This window comes from Podarcis filfolensis (genome assembly GCF_964270895.1).
Source record: "Podarcis filfolensis genome assembly, chromosome: 13".
Classification (NCBI taxonomy): Eukaryota; Metazoa; Chordata; class Lepidosauria; order Squamata; family Lacertidae; genus Podarcis; species Podarcis filfolensis.
The window spans coordinates 43,115,322-43,137,301 of record NC_139615.1 but is presented as its reverse complement, the minus strand read 5'-3'; the positions used below and the strand labels follow the sequence as shown (position 1 = coordinate 43,137,301).

The 21,980-nt window shown below is 43.1% G+C and overlaps 1 protein-coding gene across 3 annotated transcripts in view; it reads left to right on the top strand.

Moving 5' to 3' along the window:
• The window catches only part of TANC2 (tetratricopeptide repeat, ankyrin repeat and coiled-coil containing 2), a gene marked incomplete at its 3' end in the record, with an annotated part of 193,523 nt that overhangs the window by 158,599 nt on the left and 12,944 nt on the right, over positions 1–21,980 (top strand). For all 3 annotated transcript variants that reach the window (XM_083582312.1, XM_083582313.1, XM_083582314.1), the window contains 10 exons: positions 2,534–2,642; positions 3,952–4,074; positions 5,950–6,186; positions 7,876–8,061; positions 9,821–9,914; positions 13,277–13,410; positions 15,749–15,872; positions 16,807–16,982; positions 19,316–19,448; positions 20,890–20,981. In XM_083582312.1, coding sequence (XP_083438438.1) covers positions 2,534–2,642; positions 3,952–4,074; positions 5,950–6,186; positions 7,876–8,061; positions 9,821–9,914; positions 13,277–13,410; positions 15,749–15,872; positions 16,807–16,982; positions 19,316–19,448; positions 20,890–20,981 — 1,408 coding nt within the window. The remainder of the gene's footprint in view (positions 1–2,533; positions 2,643–3,951; positions 4,075–5,949; positions 6,187–7,875; positions 8,062–9,820; positions 9,915–13,276; positions 13,411–15,748; positions 15,873–16,806; positions 16,983–19,315; positions 19,449–20,889; positions 20,982–21,980) is intronic.

Below are 21,980 nucleotides of genomic sequence, written 5' to 3'. Positions count from 1 at the left end.
AGAGTGGTATCTATATTCAGTAAATAGCAACAACAACATTAAGATAATCATTCTCTGATCACTCTCTCTATGTATGGAAGTCTGTGAAGGAACATCAAAAGGTTGGTGATCTTTGAGGGCATACACCTTTGTGTTTCTTTGGATGCGACTAAGGAAGATAATCACGTGCCAAGATGCTTAGTGATTATTCGTTGTATTTATTTTTAGGTCAATACCTCCGCATTTAACTTGATGTTAGAATTTACTTTGACTTTGCTTAATAATGATTAAGCCGAGTCAAAGAGTTCAAAGAGTTTTATGTACATTTTGCCGTTGTAATCTTTACAGAACAAAAAGGAGAACAGGCTCTGGTATTCGCTCATGCACAACTCTTTATTGTAGCTCAAAACGTTTCAGAATATAAAACTCCTTCAGGAGCTTGAACAAAACTAGAAGGTTCTTAAAATACCCTGTTCTTAAAATCTTGAAAGCTCAAGAACCATCTTGAAAAAATGGTAGAGCCAAATGTTTATTGTCTTGAGATCAGTTGAACGTAGATCTGGAGGGCTTTACAGATGGAAGAAAACTTGTAGGGGGAAGCTAACACTTTGAAAGACAGGAAGAGAATTCAAAATGACCTCCATAGAATGGGAAACTGGGCCAAAATTGGCAAAATGAAATCAACATAGACAAATGTAAAGTTATGCATTTAGCCAAAACAACATAACTAATCGAATGCACAGGTATAAGATGGGGGCCACCTGGCTTGACAGTAGTTGATGTGAAAGGGATCTGGAGACTGTAGTCAATCGTAAGCCAAATAGGAGTCAGCAGTGAGTTTTCAGCTGCAAAAAAACCCTGAATATGATTTTAGGTTGCATTAATAAAACCATCTTTTGCAGCCTTCTGAAAACTGCTGCCCCTGAACTGGATTCCACTTGTTCTTGGTGACTTCATTCTCTACAGAACCCACTTGCTAATGCAGCAATGTGTCTACTGAGAAAGAGCAGAAAGGCAATGGAGTGCAAGGCTCTGGGCCAGAGAACTGCATGTCCAAGGGTCAAAACTCCTCAGCGAAGGAGCAGAGCTTTGGGGGCGGGTTGGGGGCACAGGTGGTATATAAGGGCTCCATAGGGACTAAGCACTTGTCTGAACAAGTCATCTATGATCTGTCCAGGGTGCTGAAAGTCCTGTCTGTGACTGCCTTTGCTGTCCAGTGGCTCCTGACCTTGAATGGGACATCTGCATGGTTTTTGTGCCTGCATTCACCTCAGTTCAAACCAGTTTACTGGACAAGCTTCTTCCCAACACTCCCATGGTCTCAGCCACATCTGAAGTGGACATGACTCCTCCGTAGTGAAGTATCTTTAAAGTTCTCTCAATAAGATAGATTCATAAGTTTGCTTCCTCTCCCCTTGCAAGAAAAGAAAAATGCTCTGCTTCAACCTCCACCTGCTCTATGACTGCAGAACCAAAGGGAAGCATTCCCTGGCCTTTTACCACCATCGACAACTCCAAGGACACCTGGGAGGCTGCACCCAGCCTCACTGGAAGAACTTTGTGACAAGAATGAGACCAATCTGGCCCTATTCACTGGCTATTGAAGCAACAGCTGCTGCAATGCTTGCTTTTCTCTTCCATTCCTTTTTCCTTTTGCATCATGTTTGTAAGCCTATATTAAAAGCCTTATGATTATGATTTACAAGGATTATTGTTATTTAACCATATAATCTCTGATAATCTTAAAAGAAATATTAAATTATGAGACTTCTTTGATTTCAGGTAGCCAAAAATTATAAAGTTAAGAAGGCATACTGTAAACTGCCCTGTGATCCTCAGATGAAGGGTGGTATAGAATTTTTAATAATAATAATAATAATAATAATAATAATAATAATAGCCGGTCACTGCAGCTTTAAACGCAAGTCCCAGCCTGGAAGCATGAGTAGTGGTGGTTGATTGATTCTGTCTGCTATCTTAAAAATAGATTCTTGTGGCACTTGCCTTGATTTCATTGGTTGAGCTCTTCAAAGGGGTGAACTAGATGGATTTCATAGTCACTAAGTTCCCCTTCTTCAATAGGGCACATGCAGAAATAAACCGCTACTGCTTCCAGCTCCAGGAAATAGGTATTGCCCACTGAAGTGGGTAAGAATTATTATTATTATTATTAGTCTGTTTATATCCTGCTGTTCTATTAAAAGTACTCACTCAGAATAGAATCCATCATTAAGTGTAGCTTCCTACAAGAAGGGGTCACCTCAGACTTTGAAAGATCTTTGCTTCTAATATCTTTCCTCTATGTTAGTTCTCCTAGAGAGAGGAATGAGCTACAGTGCTATCTAGTAGTTCAGCAAAGGTTTGATCAAAGCTGATGAACAATTAAGGACAACATGATCCTGATGTGCATCAGAGTACAACTAACAAGGGTTATCAGGAGGAGGGAGAAAAGGTTTATCTCCTTCATTTCACAATCTGAGTGCTAACTGTCAAAAGATACATTGGAGTTAGAATTCTAACTTCCACCATGTTTCTTCTTTTCTCTTTTGCCTAGGAGTGGCCATACGTTGCTCGCCTTCTGGTTTTCCCGTCAAGAGGGAAAACTCAACAGACAGCAGACTATTGAGCTGGGCCATCATATTCTCAAAGCACACATCTTTAAGGTAGCAAAAAATTGTGCAGTGATATCTTCACCTTGGATTTGAATGGTGTGGTACTGGTGTTTTCAGAGTACGTGAAGAATGTTAAGCTTCTGAGATCCTCACTAGGACCTAGCCTGGTCAGCCACAAATTGTGGTGAAGGCCAAGGCCCTGTCCTCAGGTATCCTTAAAACAGGAGGAATTAGTTATGTGAGGATGCTGCCTCACAACAGCCGTCCATGATTTTCTGCTGCTACCAGACAGCTGATACAGCAGAAGGTGACCAAGGGTGAGCAAGAGGAGGAGAAAGAAAGGTTCTTCATTCAGTTTCATGGACCTCTTCATCCTTTTCTTTCCAGTTTTGGGAGAGAGGAGGGTAAATAAGAAAAAAGGTCTCTCTCTTCCTTAGATCTTAGGGTAAGCAGCTGGCAGGAGGGAGACATTGGTGCCCCCAAAGGGAACTGAATTTGGCCTGGAACTGTTAGTTAGTAACCTCCACCCTCCCTAGATCTGTATCATTATTCCATTCTTCTCATGCCAAACATGGCCTATTGATCGGAAATGAATTCCTTTGATCATGAACCCTTTGGCATGAGTAGCTTTAAATCCCTGAACACTAAGGAATGTTTGAGAAGTAATTAATTAGTAGAGGTCTCATTAGCACTCTTGATTTCTGTATGAGAAGTCCTAAGTAGCAATATCAAGTAGAGTATGTTCTAGTCTAGTTTAGGATTTTCCATTTTCTGAGTCAAAAGATTGCTCAGTGCTGCAACCAACTTGCTAAGAGCACCTTAGGAACAGTCACTGTTAATTGTAAGCACCATGTCTTGACATACTGTCCCAAGGAATATGACTTACAGTGTGCAAGTTTTATTTTTGGAGGGGGCTGTAGACAAGAGCTTGGGTGACCTTCCCAAGAAAGGTTCCTAAAATAATCCTTGGGGGGAAATGGAGTATTAGATTGCATTGCCTTTTTCAAAAAACGTTAGGCTAGTTATGATAATTGATTCTTTCAGAATGTTGCTCCTTGTATCCAAGAGTTCCTACTCATGTGATTTGGTTGGAGTTGTTATTTGAAATGAGGTAGACTTCAGAGCATTTACAAAAGAGCAACTCTTTGGTGCTCTGACGTAACTTGCACTGAGTAGTAGGACTTAATCCTTGGAGTTGCGTCCTCTCCTACACTCCTACTTTCTCTTTAGAATACAATATTCTTGTAAAGTTGACATTGAATCCTTGCTAGTCAATTGGGGTTAAATGAGCCATGTGTTAGTGATGTGTAAAATAAAACCAGTACCTTGAATTATCAAATTTAAAGTGTGTCTTTTGCAGGGACTGAGTAAAAAAGTTGGGGTCTCCTCCTCAATTCTCCAAGGGCTTTGGATTTCCTACAGCTCGGAAGGTCTTTCCATGGCGCTGGCCTCTCTGCGGAATTTGTACACCCCTAACATAAAGGTATGAGAGGGGAATAATTTTTATTGAGACTATGGCAGGAAAGGGAAAGTATTAAGTTTTTCTTCCTTCTCATGGTGGCGTGGGGCTACAGCTGTTGTTTACATCTTTTATAATGTGCATGTTAATTGATGTAATGTCACATCTAATTCCGCCTTTGGTCAACTTTAACCCTTCTTCACATCTGTACAGCCCCTTGGGCAGCCTCATAAAATGTCTCTCTCCATTCTTCCCATTCAGTAAGAATTTCGACTTCTCTTTCTATCACTGCCTCCTCTTTTCAGCTTTCATTTTATTTCCAAATAATATTTAAAATGCAGAGAAAATGTAACATCTATTCTAAACCTATGCCAACAGCTCCCTAGGCTTGGAGTTATAAGGCAACATACTTCCAGGTACCAGGTGTTTGGGACAGACCACAGGTTTTCCTTGATTATGGGCTTTTGAGACGCATCTGGTTGACACTTGCCTGGTAGATATCAAGTCAGATTGGGTTTTTTGTTTTGCTTTATAACATTTCTGTAGCACTCTTCAGCTTAAAATTCAAGTGTTGTTGGTAAAATAGCATTAAAACACATTTAAAAATTAAAGGAATACCATATTTTTCCATCTGTAAGACACCCCCATGTATATTTTTGGGGACTTAGATTTAAGAAAATGGGGGGAGATGGCCCCGTGTATAAGGTGCCCCCTCATTTTTTACATTATTTTTTAGGAAAGAAACCTAGTCTTATACATGGGAAAATACGGTAATTATTGGTAGCACCATACACTAAAAGAGGTAGCAAAACAAAATATTAGTACTTAGATTGTAATGTCGTATGTTAAAGGAACTTAATATGAATCTTAATATCAAAATTCCTTTCTAGTTCCATAGATAGATGTTTTCATCCTTTTCCCTGCTACAACCATCAAAAATCTGACTCTAACCCAGTAATTTCCAAACAGTGTGCTGGGGCACACTAGTGACATCTGAGCTAATCACAAATGAGTTGTAAAAGTAAATAAAATAATTGAGGATCTGAGCGTGTTTCCTTCTAATCGCTATCCTCAGAGGGCAGGTAATTCTGCACTCTGTCTGCATCTGATTGATTTAGTCATACCTGCTGCAAAGGAACACCAGAATTCCTTAACCTCAAAAAAGAGCGCCTACTGCATCTCAGCTTGAGTCACAGCTTTGAGAGCAATTCCTCCCAGTCAGAAATAGCATCAAGTTACACAGAAACACACTAGTGTGTTGGAAAGCACATTCAGTGGTAGATCTCTGGAGAGTGTGTGCTTAGGGAGGCAACATCAGAGCATTATTCTGAAGTTCCAGAAAGCAAGAAATTGTTCTGTCACTTGAAATAACCTTGCCCACCATAGAATGTCAACGAGTTTGGTAAGACTCTGGTGACTTGTAATGCCTGCCTTAAAAGGAAAAAGGAGCATGATGATCACCAAATTTTTATTTGGATTGGAATTTAGCCAACTTACCTTGCTTCTGTACTACTGATGACAGACAAGAAGGAAGCTCTCTTTCTCTCTCCCACACCAGAAAAAAAGATTTTGCAACATTCAAGGTGCTGGAAAGAGGACAGGGGAAGTAGAAAGAGAGAGAGAGGAAGAAACGTCTACCCCCTTGTTAGTGCCAGAGGACAGTGGAATGTGGGGAGCGGAGACAGCAGTAGCAAATTTAGAACTCTTATGGGGAAAAACTAACATTTTCCTGTGCATTCTCTGCTTTGGCTAAGAATTGCTAGACAAATCAAGCTTGTGGCCGGGGAGGGAAGCTGCTAATCTCTAGTACACAAAACTCTTTCGCTCCGTTTTTAATTGAGAAAATTGGCTCATTTAAGAGAATGCTGATCTCATCCGTTCCCATTTCTTTCTGTTCAGGTCAGTCGGCTATTGATCTTAGGAGGCGCCAACATCAATTACAGAACTGAAGTGCTAAACAATGCCCCAATTTTATGCGTCCAATCCCACCTTGGTTACACGGAGATGGTCGCTTTGCTGTTGGAATTTGGAGCAAATGTTGATGCCTCTTCGGAAAGTGGCCTAACATCTCTTGGATATGCTGCTGCTGCTGGGTATCTAAGCATTGTCGCCCTGTTGTGCAAGAAGCGAGCGAAGGTGAGGAAGGCGTTGGGCTGGTGGCTGTCCCGTTCTCAAACCTGAGCAAGCAAGCACGGGTGGGCCGCCCATGTCCCGTAGACTGCAGTCCTAATTGTTTGCATGCTTGTAGCTGTGTCTTCTAGCTACTCGCTGGGGTAGTTACGCTAGCAAGAGCACGAGCAACAATTTCATTTTTGTTTCTTCATAAATGTACTCCACAATTTTCACTGGTATTGTGGTCTGCAACTAAAATCCCAGAGCAGTTCATTGGCAACTCAGGTTTGGATAAGGATGTTGCTAAGCTGTTGAACGGAAAGGGTGCTAATCTTGTTTGTCTCGACGTTTAAAGTTCTCCTGTTTTAATTTGCTATCACTCAGATACAGAAAGCAAGGCTAGAGTTCATAATCTTGTTTTGCACAAACATGGTAAATGCCAGCTGTTGGAGAATATGCCTTCTCCCTTTTTACGTGACACTTCGCACCAAGTGAGTAGGAGTAGCCAATATCCCTAGGATGGAATTCCAGAATCTAATACATCATAAAGCATATCCTGGCAAAACCGGGAACTTGAATGTAACATGGATTAGGGATATGATTTAACTATTTGTTCAGGAACATGTCTTTTTAATTGTCATACCTGTCTTCATAATTAAGATGGCTAGAAACTTGTTTTCATTTTAGGTTAAAATTAACTCTTTCAGGCTCCTGAATGTTGTAAAAGTTCCTGAAGGTGGTCCTCGGGCAAAGACTCTTCTCTTTACCTGGGCTTTTGGCCCTTAAAATTGAAGGGGGGGCATTTTGGCCTTTTTTAATGGGGCAGGATTTTTTCATTCCACCTTCTAATTGTATAGCTCTGTTTTTAGGAGGTTTTGTTGTTATTAATGTGAGTTGTTTTTGCTCACTCTGTAAGAATATAACTATATTATAATACATAAATATAAACCAGAACAACAACAGTAGTCTTTGGCAGATTCTCCGTTTCTAGTATGGTCCATTTTGTCTAACCTCAGAAAACATCCAGGAACCAACACCTCTCCAGAAGCCTGCAATTTTACACTGTCTCACTAACCAGCTCAATGCTTTAGGTGACATTTGTGCTCTATAAGATCACTAGGTCATTCTGTCTTGTTGCCGAATGACAGTGTTTGCTTCTAGAGAGCTACTGTGGTTTTCAGTGAACGTTTGCTGTTTCCCAAAAGTAACAGCAAAACGTTCACTGAAAACCATAGGTAGCTCTCTAGAAGCAAACACTGTCATTCGGCAACAAGACAGAATGGCACCTAATTCCCGAATTGGATGTAAACAATAGATTTCTTCAGACCAACTTTGCTTATTGGACTGGAACTTGGTAGATTTTACCAAATGGGGGAATGTAGCAAAGAGGTTTGCAGATCACAGCCGGTGCACATAGCAATTGTGTGTTGCACGATTTGTCCTGAGTTTATATTCTAAACTCCATTTTAAATGTCATTGCTCCTTGCAGATGAAATCTGTGAGAGTGGTTTGTGCTACATGTGAATAATGTGGACACAGAATACAGTTGTCATTACAAAACAGGCACCAGGTTCTGGCTAGCTCTGCATATATGGCCAGAGAAACATGGAGAATATTTCCCATATGAATGTGGCAGTGTTAGGAAAGTAGGAACTGAAACATACAGCAGTTGAGTTAAATTTTAATCAGCCATTTTTTCCTTTTCTTGAAAAGGTGGATCACTTGGACAAGAACGGTCAGTGTGCACTGGTTCATGCAGCTCTCAGAGGCCACCTGGAAGTTGTCAAGTTTTTAATCCAGTGTGACTGGACAATTGCTGGGCAACAGCAGGGAGTGTTTAAAAAGAGTCAAGCCATCCAGCAGGCACTGATTGCTGCTGCCAGCATGGGATACACCGAGGTAAGTTGTCGCTCAGCCTTGTTGAATCCTCACTGGCCAAGCGGCCTTTGTGTTAAGGCAAAATACTGAGTAACTGTTTTTAAAGCTTGAAGTGCGAGGGAGGGTTATGCAGTTGCTACGGGAGCCTAGGTACACCTTTGTATGCAGCAAACCTTTCTGACCATCAAGTGGCTTGAGGGAAGTCACCACACCTATAGCTCTGCAGCCAAAAGCCGTGGACAATCTACTGACTTCTTGTTGTTTAAAATAATTTGCTTGCCTCTCCTGTACTAGAAATGACATACAAGGTGGCTAACAACAAATCATTAAGCAGCATAAAAACAACTGCAAGAAAAGCAAGAAATGCTAGAAAATCAAAATTACGGTATACCAATAAATTGCAGATAAAACATTTCAGGCAAATTATACAAATTGAAGCAATTCCAGCAGCCCATACCATACAGAAACAATGACCGGGAGAAATTAATGTGAAATAGAACAAGGAAATGAACATAATACGGAAAGCCTGAATAAGTAGGATAGAATTCTCCTAGTATCTAAAAGAAAATTAACGTGGCTCTTCTGTGGGCTCAAGTTCCATAGACAGGGTGCAACCACAGAAAAAGTATTCTCTTGGGTACATAAGAGCATAAGAATAGTAATACATAAGAGCATAAGAATAGTACGCTGGATCAGGCCAATGGTCCATCTAATCCAGCATTCTAGGCTCACAGTGGCCAACCAGATAGAACATGAACATAAGAGCACTCTCTCTTCCCATTGCTGCCTCCGACTGTGGAGGCAGACCATAGCCATCATGGTGCATAACCACACATCTAACCTCTGAGGCACCTGGGGAAATGTTATCAGGCAGGCTTAAGTAGGAGCAGGCAGTCCTAAAGCACTGTGTTGTCTCATTAGCTGGGGTAGAGGGTGGGGAACTTCTTTCAGCCCAAAGGCCACTTTCCCTCATAGCCAACCTTCTAGGGCTTCAAATGTGAAAGGAAAACATAGCTGTCCTGTGCAGAACTAGCTCAGGTGTCCTAAGAAGTTTCAAAGACAGCCGGAAACTTTATACACTCTTAATATAATATCCAGTAATTAGTCGGGATGTTCACACATGGATAACTGATGGCACAGCTAGTATACCATATTTACTCGAGTCTAACACGCCATCAAATCTAATGCACACCTCAATTTTCAGAACCTTGAAACCAAAAAAAGTATTTGCTGGCGAATGTAAATGTGCCGTCGAATCTAATGCGCACCTTAATTTTCGCAACGCAATTTGGCCAAAAAAGGGAAGCGTTTGGTTCGAATAAATACGGTACTAACAATCGTTGAATGTAGGCTAGAGTTTTGAATGTATAGTGGACCCGTTTAGTACGTCAGGTTCCTCGTGAATCTTCCCTTGCAGGGTTTTTTAAGGTTATTAAGTGTATTTTTTAAAAAAACAAAAACAAACCATTGTGACTTGTTTGTTTAGTTGGATACTGTTTAAGATTTATGTCCTGATACTGTGTGCTACCTTCTAAAGGTGTTTCCAAATAAATATATTATGGTGGGGGTGGGGGTGACGGTGTGTGTTTTTGTTGTAAAGGCAAATAATTATTTTAATGGAGCTGGGGAGTATATTTCCTTTGTGGGAAAGTGCCAGATAGGGAATTTGTTCACTCCTTTTCCATTTGTTTTGTCCAAAGCAGTTACAGCTTCAGATTATCAGCAGCTTATTTTTAGACACGCAGAGAGTTCAGAAACTGACAGATTTCTTTGTTTTTAGATTGTCTCCTACCTGCTTGATCTTCCAGAAAAAGATGAGGAGGAGGTAGAACGAGCACAGATCAACAGCTTTGACAGTCTCTGGGGAGAGACAGGTAAATTCTGTAGACTGTTTGTGGCTCCCCTTGCATCCGTTGAATACATGCGTGATGTGCTGAAAGAGATTGGTTATCCTCTGGGAAATTCACAACAGTGCCAACATAAACCTCTGTCCTTTAATTTTCAGGGTGTTGAGTATCGGTTGTTGCTTCTGAGTTTAAGGAGGAAAAGCTTATAAATACTTTATTTATTTCAATATTTATAGGCCGCACTTGAATAAAATTACAGCAAGGCAATATGCATAAGAACATGACATCCCAGTTAGAGCAGTAAAAACATCAATTAATAAATACTGCTTGCTAAAAGAAATTCACCTCTCAGCAGCTTGTCTGAATGACACAGTTTTCAGGAGATGTCTAAATGAAGGCAGGGACAATTCTTGCTGAACCTCTACCAGCTCAGTCTCTAGTAAAATCCAGCTGAAGTGGCCCATCAGAGGGTGCCAGTGATCATGGTGGAAAATATGGAGTCAGGAATTACCGTATTTTTCGCTCTATAAGACGCACTTTTTCCCCCTCCAAAAATTAAGGGGAAATGTGTGTGCGTCTTATGGAGCGAATGCAGGCTCCTTGGCTTCAGCGATAGCAACGCAAAGCCTCCGAAGCGCAGAGGGAGCGTGTTGCTTTCGCTGAAGCCTGGAAAGCAAGAGGGGTCGGTGCGTACCGAGGCTTCAGGGATAGCCGCCTGAAGCCTCCGGAGCGCAGCGGGAGAAATGTGAATATGCAATTGTTGCCTCACTTTGGCCCAATTCATACATAATGCTAAGCCAAACCATGGCTTTGTGCGAATGAGCAAATGTGAGTTTCTGAAGTAAATATCACAGATGGTGCCCTACTCCCCAGTCCTGCTGCTCCCACATTACCTGGGGGGGGGGGTGTTAAATCAGGATCAGACCTTGGTTACAGGTCATGGTTCAGATTTAGAGCTAAGCCAAACCATGGTTTAGTCCTGGGTTGTGTAGCAACAGCAGGACTGAGGAAGGAGCACAGTGGCCATTTGCCCTGAGCCATAGTTCGGTTTAGCGTTATGTGTGAACCAAGTCAGTATGTGCTCTTACTTATCTCTGAGCAGTGCTGGGCTGGATACTCAAAAGAGCATCCTGATAATCCACTACAGCAGGTGCCTCCTTATTTTTGGCAGAGAAATGTGGCATTATAGAAGACAGTTGCTTCATAGCTTCTAATTACTCATTTAAAATCAGTTCATTTTGCACAGCTAGCAGATTCACCTATCTCAATGAACTTCTGAGAGATCTGGATCAGGGTTATTTTACAGAAAATGTTCATTTGCATGGAGAGAGGGTTGGTGTGAATGCTTCAAAAGCAGAGAGAGAAGCCAGGCCAGAATATTCAAAGAGGCAATTTTAAGCAGCAGAAGACAAAGGACTTGGTCTGCTGGAGAATGGGAGGAGGAGGAGGTGGTTGGGAAAGAAATTGCTTTGCCGGCAGTTTATTGTGTCAGTCTGGGAAAGAGCAACTTCAAAAAGTGCTTTCGTCTGTTTTTCAGGGTGAAAGTGTCTCCTCTAACCCAGACAGTACACATTATGCCAGGCACAAGGCACTTCCATGTTACACAAAACTCTGGAAGTCTTGAGAATGAATGATCGCTTGGTTGTACAGAAAAGGCTTTTGCTGCCGGTGGGCTCTGCCTTGACCTAAGAAAGGACCCAAGTTTGCATTTAGATGGAATCGTGTCTGTCTGATGGTTGCATTACAGGCTTTTCCCTGGTGAACTCTCAAAAGTATTGCAGATGAAAATGCAGGGTTTTGTTTTGTCTTCTTAAAAGCTTCTGTCCAAATTGCATTTTGGGGACCAGGGAGTCAAATCATTCAGTGCTTTGGTTCAGTTTCAGTTGAAATTGAAGTTCTTCGTGCTCAGCCCAATCATTTTAGAAACACATCCAGCATGCCTAATTTAGTTCAGTTCTAATTCACGTGAGAAAATGTTAATGCCATTCATGTGGTGCACATATGAACAGATGACCCGTATAATTGTGCTGTTCTATATGGTTAAACACACTAGACAGAAAAGTCTGCCAATTGTACGTAAGTTTGAATATGGGGGACGTAATAGGTTGATTTGGGATTATTGCTTAATATGTAATACCATGAGAAATGTAGCAGTTCAAAAATTTAAAATGTATTCACCCACCCCCATGCAGACAGATTTTCCCTCTCTAATCCTTTGAAACTAGGGCTGGCCCACCCACGAGGCAAGGTGAGGCAGGATCCCCGGGGGCAATGGATGCAGCCTGCAAGGAATGTATCACCCTCTGCTGTTGCCTCGATGGCGGCAGCAGCTGTCACCCACTCATTGGAGGCCAGATCTTCCGCCTCCCTTGCAGCCTCTGCCCCCCAGTGCTTCCTCTGCAGTGGCCTTTAGAGAATAGGAGGTGCTGCTGGTCTCCTCCCACCCATGTTCCTGATGTAGATATCCATCTCCTATCCCTTTCACTCATCCCTTCTTCCCTGGCCAGTTGGGGCAAGGGGTGGAGTGCCATTTTGTGGTTTGCCTCAGGTGTCAAAATGTCTTGGGCTGGCCCTGCTTGGAACTGCCTGCTTAAGAACATGTGCCCTGGGGAATTACCGTGCACTGTACTGCCAGCGATCCTGCACACCTGGCTACTGCAGATGCAGCCTGATGGGAAATTTACTTTGTAATAATAATAATAGCAATAGCGTAGATCTATGTACAGGGGTGGGGGGTGCTACCCCAAACAAAGTATTCTCTCTGATAACCTGGATGTGGAGAATTGAACTTCAGTCTTTCCTCGTCCCTTGTTACTTAACATATAGCAATTACTGTGAATGATGCAGATTAAAAAAACAACAACCCCATTTAATGTGTTTTCTAGTCAGTTAAGCATGTGAAGGCAAGCCGTGGGAGTGAGCACGCTAACTCCATCCTCTCCCCAGTTGAAGGATGATCTTCTGAATTGGGGAGATTTCTGTTCTCATAGAGGCTACCCACACATTTTAGAAACTGGGGAAATGCATGGGGGAGAGGAGCCTCCCTGCTTCCGGAGATTACCCTCCAACATGGAATGGTAGCAGGAGGTGGAATTAGTGTGTTCGTTCCCTTGGCCACTGGATAATGCCTGAAGAGGGGTAAATTCTTTCTATGCTACCCTTTATCTCTTGGGCGAATCTTGGAAATTATAACCTAAAGCCTTTTTTATTTTTGGACCACAATCCTTTTATCATGTTCTTTTTTAAAAAAAGAAGGAGAAGCCTGTAGGCAGGGATTATTTCCACTTTAGCCATTGCACAGCACTTAGGTGCATACCATGGCTTGAAGTCATGCAGCAGCAGCGGCGGCAGGCTTTCTTTTATTCTGATTGGTCTTTTCTCTCTTCCAGCCCTGACTGCTGCAGCCGGACGAGGCAAGCTGGATGTTTGCCGTCTGCTTCTGGAGCAGGGAGCAGCTGTAGCCCAGCCCAACCGACGGGGAGTCGTTCCCTTATTCAGTGCTGTTAGACAAGGCCATTGGCAGGTAAGGGGAGTGGGAGGGAGCAAACAGCTGCCTGTCCTTCTCCTAATAAGGTAACAAGTATGTACCGTATTTTTCGCTCTATAAGAGGCACAAGACGCATCTAGTTTTTGGAGGAGGGAGGAAAACAAGAAAAAGAATATTCTGAATCTCAGAAGCCAGAACAGCAAGAAGGATCGCTGCACAGTGAAAGCAGCAATCCCTCTTGCTGTTCTGGCTTCTGTGATAGCTATGCAGCCTGCATTCACTCCATAAGATGCACACACATTTCCCCTTACTTTTTAGGAGGGAAAAAGTGAGTCTTATAGAGCAAAAAATACAGTATACAGCTTGGATTTTTTGGAGCTGTTTCCTGTATCATTTACATCACATGGGCCTTTTGGTGGGATATCCTCAACAACGTGAGAGAGGTTTCAACATGTGTCTCCCTATGGTGAAGACTTGGGAGGATCGCTAATCGATTTTCAATACCTTGGTGTTGCCACAGCATCTTAAAAAATAGATAGGTGCCTGTCTGAAGTTTTCTGTATTTTAGTTACGGAGGCTTTTAGATGTATGTGAGTTCTTCAGGAATGCAAGATGCAAAACAGGGAGCAAGGGAACCAATAACTGCAGCATTCATAGGAATGCAGAAGGAAAGGAGATTGCTTTGACGTACTGCCAAAGAGAGCATTTCATACCAAATGCTCTTCCTCCCTCCTTTAAATGTGTGTGATTCACATGTAAACAGTGCCTAACTCTCATTAGAAGAAAGCTTATGGTTCACAAATGCTGGTGGAGATTTATTGTGCTGGAAGGAACATGTTTTACCCCAAAGGTGCCAAATGTTCCAATTCAAATTTAAGCAATTTTTTCTACATGTGGAAAGCCCCATTAGCCTATTCCAAGATAGGCAATTCACTCTTTATCTTCCGTGTAGCCCTTTTGGCTTCTCCCACACACATCAATAATGTTCCCCCTGACCCGTCTTTTAGATTCCAGTCTGTTCCCACGTAACATTTGATAAATAAGTGTGTTCCCTGGTTGGCATTGTGTTTTCTGGTTGGTATGACGGTTGGTAACTCAGACATTCACTGCATTAATTTAGAAATATGGGGTTGCCAGTGTTTTTGCAGCAGAGTTATTCCAAGACAGCCCAGCATGCACAGATATAGATAAAGAAAACCTACATTATATATGGAAATGAGAGAGGGACCAGATAGCTCAAGGTAAATGACATGGAGGCAGCAGGTGGGAGCTCAAATCACCCAGAATCTACCCGAGAGTGTACCTTAGTAGCCTATTCCATACATTAGCTTATACCATTGGTGGGGAACCTCCATCCCATGGGCTGGGTGCAGCCCCTGTGAACTCTTAATCTGTTCTGCCACCCCCTCACCAGCTCTGTTCTGCTTCCAGAAACTCACTTAGCAGCCTCTATTGAGAATCAACATGGAATATGCTGCTACGTCTTTCTCTGTTTCTCCACTCTCTCTGCGGTGTTCCCTCTTTCTCCACACTCATCCATGGTGCAGTTGTAAACATGATGCCTAGCTTGAGCCCCTCAGCAATCTCTCTCTCTTACTCTCTTTTTCTCTGAGCTTTCCCTGTGCAACCTCCAATAATTTGGGGTGAGCAGATTTAAACAAGTCTGTGCGTCTTATGCTGTCTCTCTGGAGGGAAATGGCCGATGACCTTTTACAGGGAGGGGCTCTAGAGAGACAGCTTGCTCCAGTAAGTAGGTGATAAAAACATGGATCACTTTGGAGGCGCCCCACCCCACTCTGAGGAAGAGCATTCAGGCTGCAAAGGTGTCCCTTTCAAGGTGTGCTGAGGGTGAGCCAAAGCTGGGCAGAGCCACAGAACCTATTTTCCAAGGAAGCCCAAAACATTTGAATGTTGCAATTTGAAAATCCTAACTGGCCTCTCCTTCCCCTTCCCCAGCAGTAAAAATAACATAATGTATAGTCACTGTGTGTGTGTGAATGAGGAGCGAATGTGTGAAGAGAGGCATTTCTGTGAATAGGGTGTGAAGCAGGTGCAGTTGTGAGTGTGAATACGTTGGGTTGAAAAGGATTCTTCACCCCTTGTCTAGAGGAAGGATGTGCAGAACATTGTGAAAACTTCACATCCATTTTAAATAAAAGTATTTCTTAAATGTAAATCCAATGGATATATGAGGAATGTTTGGAGGTGGAAGATTTTGAAAGTACTAGACTTAAGTAGGTGTAGCATAGTGACATTTTAATTGCAAACTGAAACTTGTCATGAGTACAGAGCGTAGGGGCTTATGCATTTTTTTCATGGCTCTCAAACTGTGCACAATTTGTACTCAATGCATCCTTGCTTTGTATGCTTTCAGATTGTTGATCTCTTGCTCACCCATGGTGCAGATGTTAACATGGCAGATAAACAAGGCCGGACTCCTTTGATGATGGCAGCTTCAGAGGGGCATTTGGGCACTGTAGAGTTCTTACTAGCACAAGGTTAGTTTGGAGTCGTGTTGAAATTAAACCCAAATATAGAATCATAGAATCATAGAGTTGGAAGAGACCACAAGGGCCATCGAGTCCAACCCCCTGCCAAGCAGGAAACGCCATCAGAGCACTCCTGACATATGGTTGTCAAGCCTCTGCTTAAAGACCTCCAAAGAAGGAGACTCCACCACACTCCTTGGCAGCAAATTCCACTGTCGAACAGCTCTTACTGTCAGGAAGTTCTTCCTAATGTTAATATGTGTAAGCAGACTCCAAAATTACTGCGAAGATAGACCTTGAGGTTAGCTTTCCATAAATTTCATACCGTTGGATGAAATCATGCAAGCTAGACTCAATTCAGAATTAGGATGCTGAATGTGAATGCTTCATTTACAGTGGAATAGCCTTACTTAGTTGATTGACTTTTTACAGGGTCGAAACTTTGTGAACAAAATGTCCCATCTCATGATTTCCCAATTCAGGTGCCAATCCCACCCCCACCCCCAGTCTACAGATTCAGAAAATCTCAGCTCAGCAGAATAGCTATTGGTGTAAATGACCAAAATCATGCTGCTATTCTGGCTGGCCACAACCTATAGACACTGCACCAGCCGTGTGTTCCTCTATCCTTTGTTTTTTCTCTCTAGGAATCAGCACTATCACGTCATTCTTTTCCAAATGATATTACCTTTATGGTCTGACAAGTAAGCACTTCAAATGTCAGCAAATTAGCTGGTAGCAATTTTCCTCCAAAGATACCTGCCCAGCCAGTATATTGCAGGGCACATAAGTGTCTCTTAAATAAGGCACACACTTCCATGGAAGGAAAAACAACAGCTTCCAGGAATGAAACTCTAAAGAAGGGCACTATGAGTTGCAGGTGGGTTTAGCGTATTTGGAAATACACCTAAGCAGTCTTGCTCTGTGTTTTGTTTTTCCCCAGGATCCTCCATTTCCCTAATGGACAAAGAAGGACTTACTGCCCTCAGCTGGGCTTGCCTAAAGGGACACCTTTCAGTAGTACGAGCTTTGGTGGAGAGTGGAGCTGCTACAGACCATGCCGACAAAAATGGGCGCACTCCATTGGATCTAGCTGCTTTTTATGGTGATGCAGAAGTGGTAAGTGCTTTTTTTTTTTTTTGGAGGGGGGAATTCAGATCCAAGAGAGGAGGCTCAGGATGATGTCAAGCTTTGGAAATCCCTTGGCAAACTTAGTTTCATTAATTAAATTTGTATACTGCCCTTCACCTGTAGATCTCAGGGCAGTTCACAATATAAAAACACATCATAAAAATGAGAACAAAAACAAACCAATGATTCCCTCCTCCACAACACATTTAAAAGGGCATCAGATGTTAATCAGCCAAAGGCTTTGATGAAGAGGACATTTTCGCTTGGTGCCTAAAAGTGTATAATGAAGACACCAGCTGAACCTCCTTGAAGAGAGCATGTCACAAATGGAGAGCCACCGTAGAAAAGGCCCGTTCTCATGTTGCCACCCTTACGAAAGGGGCACATGAAGAAGGGCCTCAGGTGATGAGGGTCTGAGTAGGTTCATATAGAGGAGTGTGATCATTGCGGTATTGCGGTCCTGAGCTGTTTAGGGCTTTATAGGTCAAAACCATGGAGTTTTCTTGGCAGGGATACTGGAGTGGCTTGCCAGTTCCTGCTCCAGGTGGATCACGTTTAGTCAAAACTCTCCACTGTCACCTGTCCGTCTTGGGTGGCCCTGCACAGCATAGCTCATAGCCTCTCTGAGTTATTCAAGCCCCTTTGCCACAACAAGGCAGTTTGACCAAACTGCGGGAGGCAGTGGAAGACAGGAGTGCTTGGCGTGCTCTGGTCCATGGGGTCACAAAGAGTCAGACACTACTAAATGACCAAACAACAACAAGGTCAAAACCAGCACTTTGAAACTAATTGGCAGCCAATGTAATTGGGCCAGGAGCAGTGCAATATGCTCAAACTGAGCAACCTGGCCGCTAAATTCTGCACCAGCTGAAGTTTCCGAACCGTCTTCAGAGGCAGCCCTACGTATAACACATTGGAATAATCTAACCTTGAGGTTACCAGAGCACAGGCAACAGTAGTTAGTCTGGCCCTGTCCAGATAGGGGTGCAGCTGGGCCACCAGCCGAAGCAGATGGAAGGCAACCTCCCATCCATCTGATCTGGGGAACTGCCCACTAACAGTGCTTCAGTCTTATCTGGATGGAGCTTCAGTTTGTTGGCTCTCATCCAGTCCATTACCGAGGCAAGACAAAGATCCAGCACATCTACTGTCTCACCTGCAGATGTAAAGAGGAAGCAGAGCTGTGTGTCATCGGCATATTGCTGACAGCATACTCCAAACCTCTGGATAACTCCACTCAGTGGTTTCATGTAGATGTTAAACAGTATAGGAGATAAAACTGATCCCTGAGGAACCCCACATTGGAGGCTGCATGGGGCTGAAAAACACTCCCCAAGCATCACCTTCTGGAAATGTCCAGCCAAGTAGGACCGGAACCACTACAAAGCGTTGCCACTCACCCCTAACTTGGACAGCTGTTCCAGGAGGATACTGTGGTTGACTTCCTGAGCTAATTGAGGAACGTGGCCACAAACCACCTTCAAATTCTTATCCTACAGTAGTGGTCAACTTTTTGGGAAAGCACACCGAGGGAGTTTTGCTTCTAATGTACTGAGCTGAAAGAAAAAGAAAGAACAGGCCTTAGCCCAATGGTATAGAGTCAGGCAAAAGTAGACATCACACTTCAACACAATGAAGTCTGCAGCTATTTGCCGTGTGGCATATATGCTCTCTCTGGTATGGCCTGGAGTGTGTGGTTGGCATATATGGGTGGTTTTACCTTTGAGCCGAGGGTTGGATCTGATGCGGGACGCGGGTGGAGCTGTGGGTTAAACCACAGAGCCTAGAACTTGCCGATCAGAAGGTCGGCGGTTCGAATCCCCGCAATGGGATGAGCTCCCGTTGCTCAATCCCTGCTCCTGCCAACCTAGCAGTTCGGAAGCACGTCAAAGTGCAAGTAGATAAACAGGTACTGCTCTGGCGGGAAGGTAAATGGCGTTTCCGTGCGCTGCTCTGGTTCGCCAGAAGCAGCTTAGTCATGCTGGCCACATGACCCGGAAGCTGTACGCCGGCTCCCTCGGCCAATAAAGCGAGATGAGCGCCGCAACCCCAGAGTCGGCCATGACTGGACCTAATGGTCAGGGCTCCCTTTACCTTTACCTTACCTTTGAGCCGAGGGTTGGATCTGATAGCTTTTTGATTCATTCCAACTCTTAAGTGCCTTCAGGAGTCAAACAAGGTGAAGGAATAAAAATAGTTGCCATTTTAGCTCAGCATCCCACTCTCAGTTCTTTTGAGGTCAAAAACCTACACTTAATTGCATGATCATAATGCAATGACTTCCAGGCTGATGCTGATTTCAATTGATTGCTTATTTGTAGGTTCAGTTCCTGGTGGATCACGGTGCCATGATTGAGCATGTGGATTACAGCGGGATGCGCCCCCTCGACCGGGCAGTGGGTTGCCGCAATACTTCTGTTGTTGTCACACTACTGAAGAAAGGAGCCAAGATAGGTAGGGAACAGTCAAAGAAAAGAAAACCCACTTTTGTGAATCTCTCAAGAGCCCTATTTCCTCCCAGGTTGTGCAGACATGCAGCACTCCCATGAAAAAGGCATGTCCGGTTTTGAAAGAATGCTGCTTCTCTTACACCAGCAGAATGCCAGCATTCCTGTGCGCTTTGGCTGCTGTGTTGTGTTAATCGAACATTGGATTTCCCCCCTGCCTAGCTCTTGGCAAACTGGGGGAGTAACTCTTAATGAGGTTTTTCCTCTAAGAATGACCACCACTTCGACGGTTCTCCTGTGCTGCTGTGCTGATATGCTGCTGTCAACTCTTGCTTTCCTTGCTCTGTAGATGCTTCCAGGTTTGGGCATTGCCTGCACTGCTCTACTCCCCTACAACCCCTCGCGTCACAAGGGAATTTGCTGGTGCCTTGGCTGCTATGCTGCCTGCCTCTCACTGCTGCTTTTTCCTTTTTTTTAAATTCACCGTCATCCATTTTTTTCTCCCTCTTCTACAACTTTTTTGTTTTCTCCTTTTCTTCAAAGGCTGTCAGACGCTACCGAGTCGACCACGAGGTATACATCACTGCTGTCATCATCCAGCTTGGTGGTCTGACAGCTCTGCTTTCTCTTCTATGGTTTTGCCTGCCTGCATTCTCTCCCTCTCTTTTCATTTTTTCTCACCTTCAAACAATTATTTTCCCCCCTTACTGTTGCAGAGAATAACTTGACCTCAAGACCTAATTCACTTTTAAAATGCTGCCAATTTATTTTTTTTACTCGAAGCCTTCTGAAATGCTTCCCCATGCCTTTCTGGCTGTTTGAGAACTCCCCTATTTGACAATTAGCTTGCCAAGTGAGACCATGAAGGCTTGGTGGATTTGTAAAGGCCTACATAAAACAGCTGTAGAATTGGGCTCTTGGACTGCAATAGAAGGGGAGTGTATCCAAAATACTTCGCAGGTATAAGCCCTGTTTGAAGTGAGCCTTGTTCTGAAACACCGAATATTTTTAAAACTCTGTTCACAAATATACCACAAATAAACTTTCAGCCCCAAATACATCCAGGTTGCTGTAGCATACCATATTTAAAGCTTACATGGATTGATCTATATTGCTTGTTAAACCCTTTGATTTCTTCACTAATCACATTTTCCAGAACATAACTGTCTTTACTTCCCACCAATGCTAATTGGTGGATATTGATGCCTTCTTCTCCAACATTTGCGATTCATTTCAAATGAGCTGAAAGAAAAGATTGCAAGGGAAAGGCGTTTTTAGTCTGAAGCATTCTTGTGAGAACCCCACGCTCCTTGGGTTGGCTGCACCAAGTTGTTCTCTCCAGCAGAAATTTCTTCCCCCCCAGGATGTTTATCCACCTTAGCTTTCCTCCCTTACCACCTTTTGCATTGTATGAGTTTTTTACCCATCATGCATCCTGTACACTACAGGTCCAGCAACCTGGGCGATGGCCACCTCCAAGCCAGACATCATGGTCATCCTGTTGAGCAAGTTGATGGAGGAAGGAGACATGTTTTACAAGGTGAGAGATGAAAAACTGAGCTTTTCACCAAGTATCAGTAAACGACCTTGTATCTAGTTATCAGTGTTTATTTCTTTGCTGCTGCAATTGCATCAAAACAGTTCCTGAGCTTTCACATTTTTAAAAAAGCATTTCCCCCCCCTTGCTCTTCTGACTATGCCACAGGGTGACTGAGTGGGTGTCAAGTCTATGATGTTTCTTTATTCTGCACTCTCTCAGTGGCTAAAAGAACCTAATTTGAATAATTTGAATTCAAATGAGCAAGTATATATAAATGTGCTTAATTTGCACAGTTAATTTGCATCAGTTAATTTGTAATTTTTAGCACAAGCAGTCCTGACAGTAGCTTGAATTGCTGAATGAATAAAAATCCCCTAGTCTCAGAATCCCCTGGCAGCAAGTGACCATTACTCCAAAACACTGCAGTACATCTAAGTTAATGGTTGCCACTGTAGAACATCTCTTTATTTTTGATGTTTTGATCTGGTGGCTCTTGGCACTGCCCATGTCCATTGGGATTAAATGCATACAGTCAGCATGTCCGTAGAACTTGAGACCCCATTGAGCCCTGTGTCTGACAGGATTTTCCGTAGCATCACTGCTTGACTAAATTGCTGGGCTTTGTGAAGCAAAACAGCAGCAGTAGCAACAACCACAAAACACTTTTATGTTCTCCAATATCTGGAATAGCTTACTTAGAATCAAGGTGGTTCTCTTAATTCAGAATCTTGAGCAACTGCTTGGCTACAGTTTATACCTTGCACTAAAAATTAAAATTCTGCACCACATTGCTACTTGCCTTGGGAGGAAAGCTCTCCTGGTGCCAATGGGATGTTGCCGTCCAGTGTAGATATTATGATGATATGAGCAGAAGACACAAAAAGATGCACTAAGCTCATGGAATGCCTTGCCCCATGAAAGTTGTATAGTGGTACCTTGGTTTTCAAACATGCGTTCCGGGTGTCCGTTCGACTCCCAGAACCATTCAAAAAACAAAAT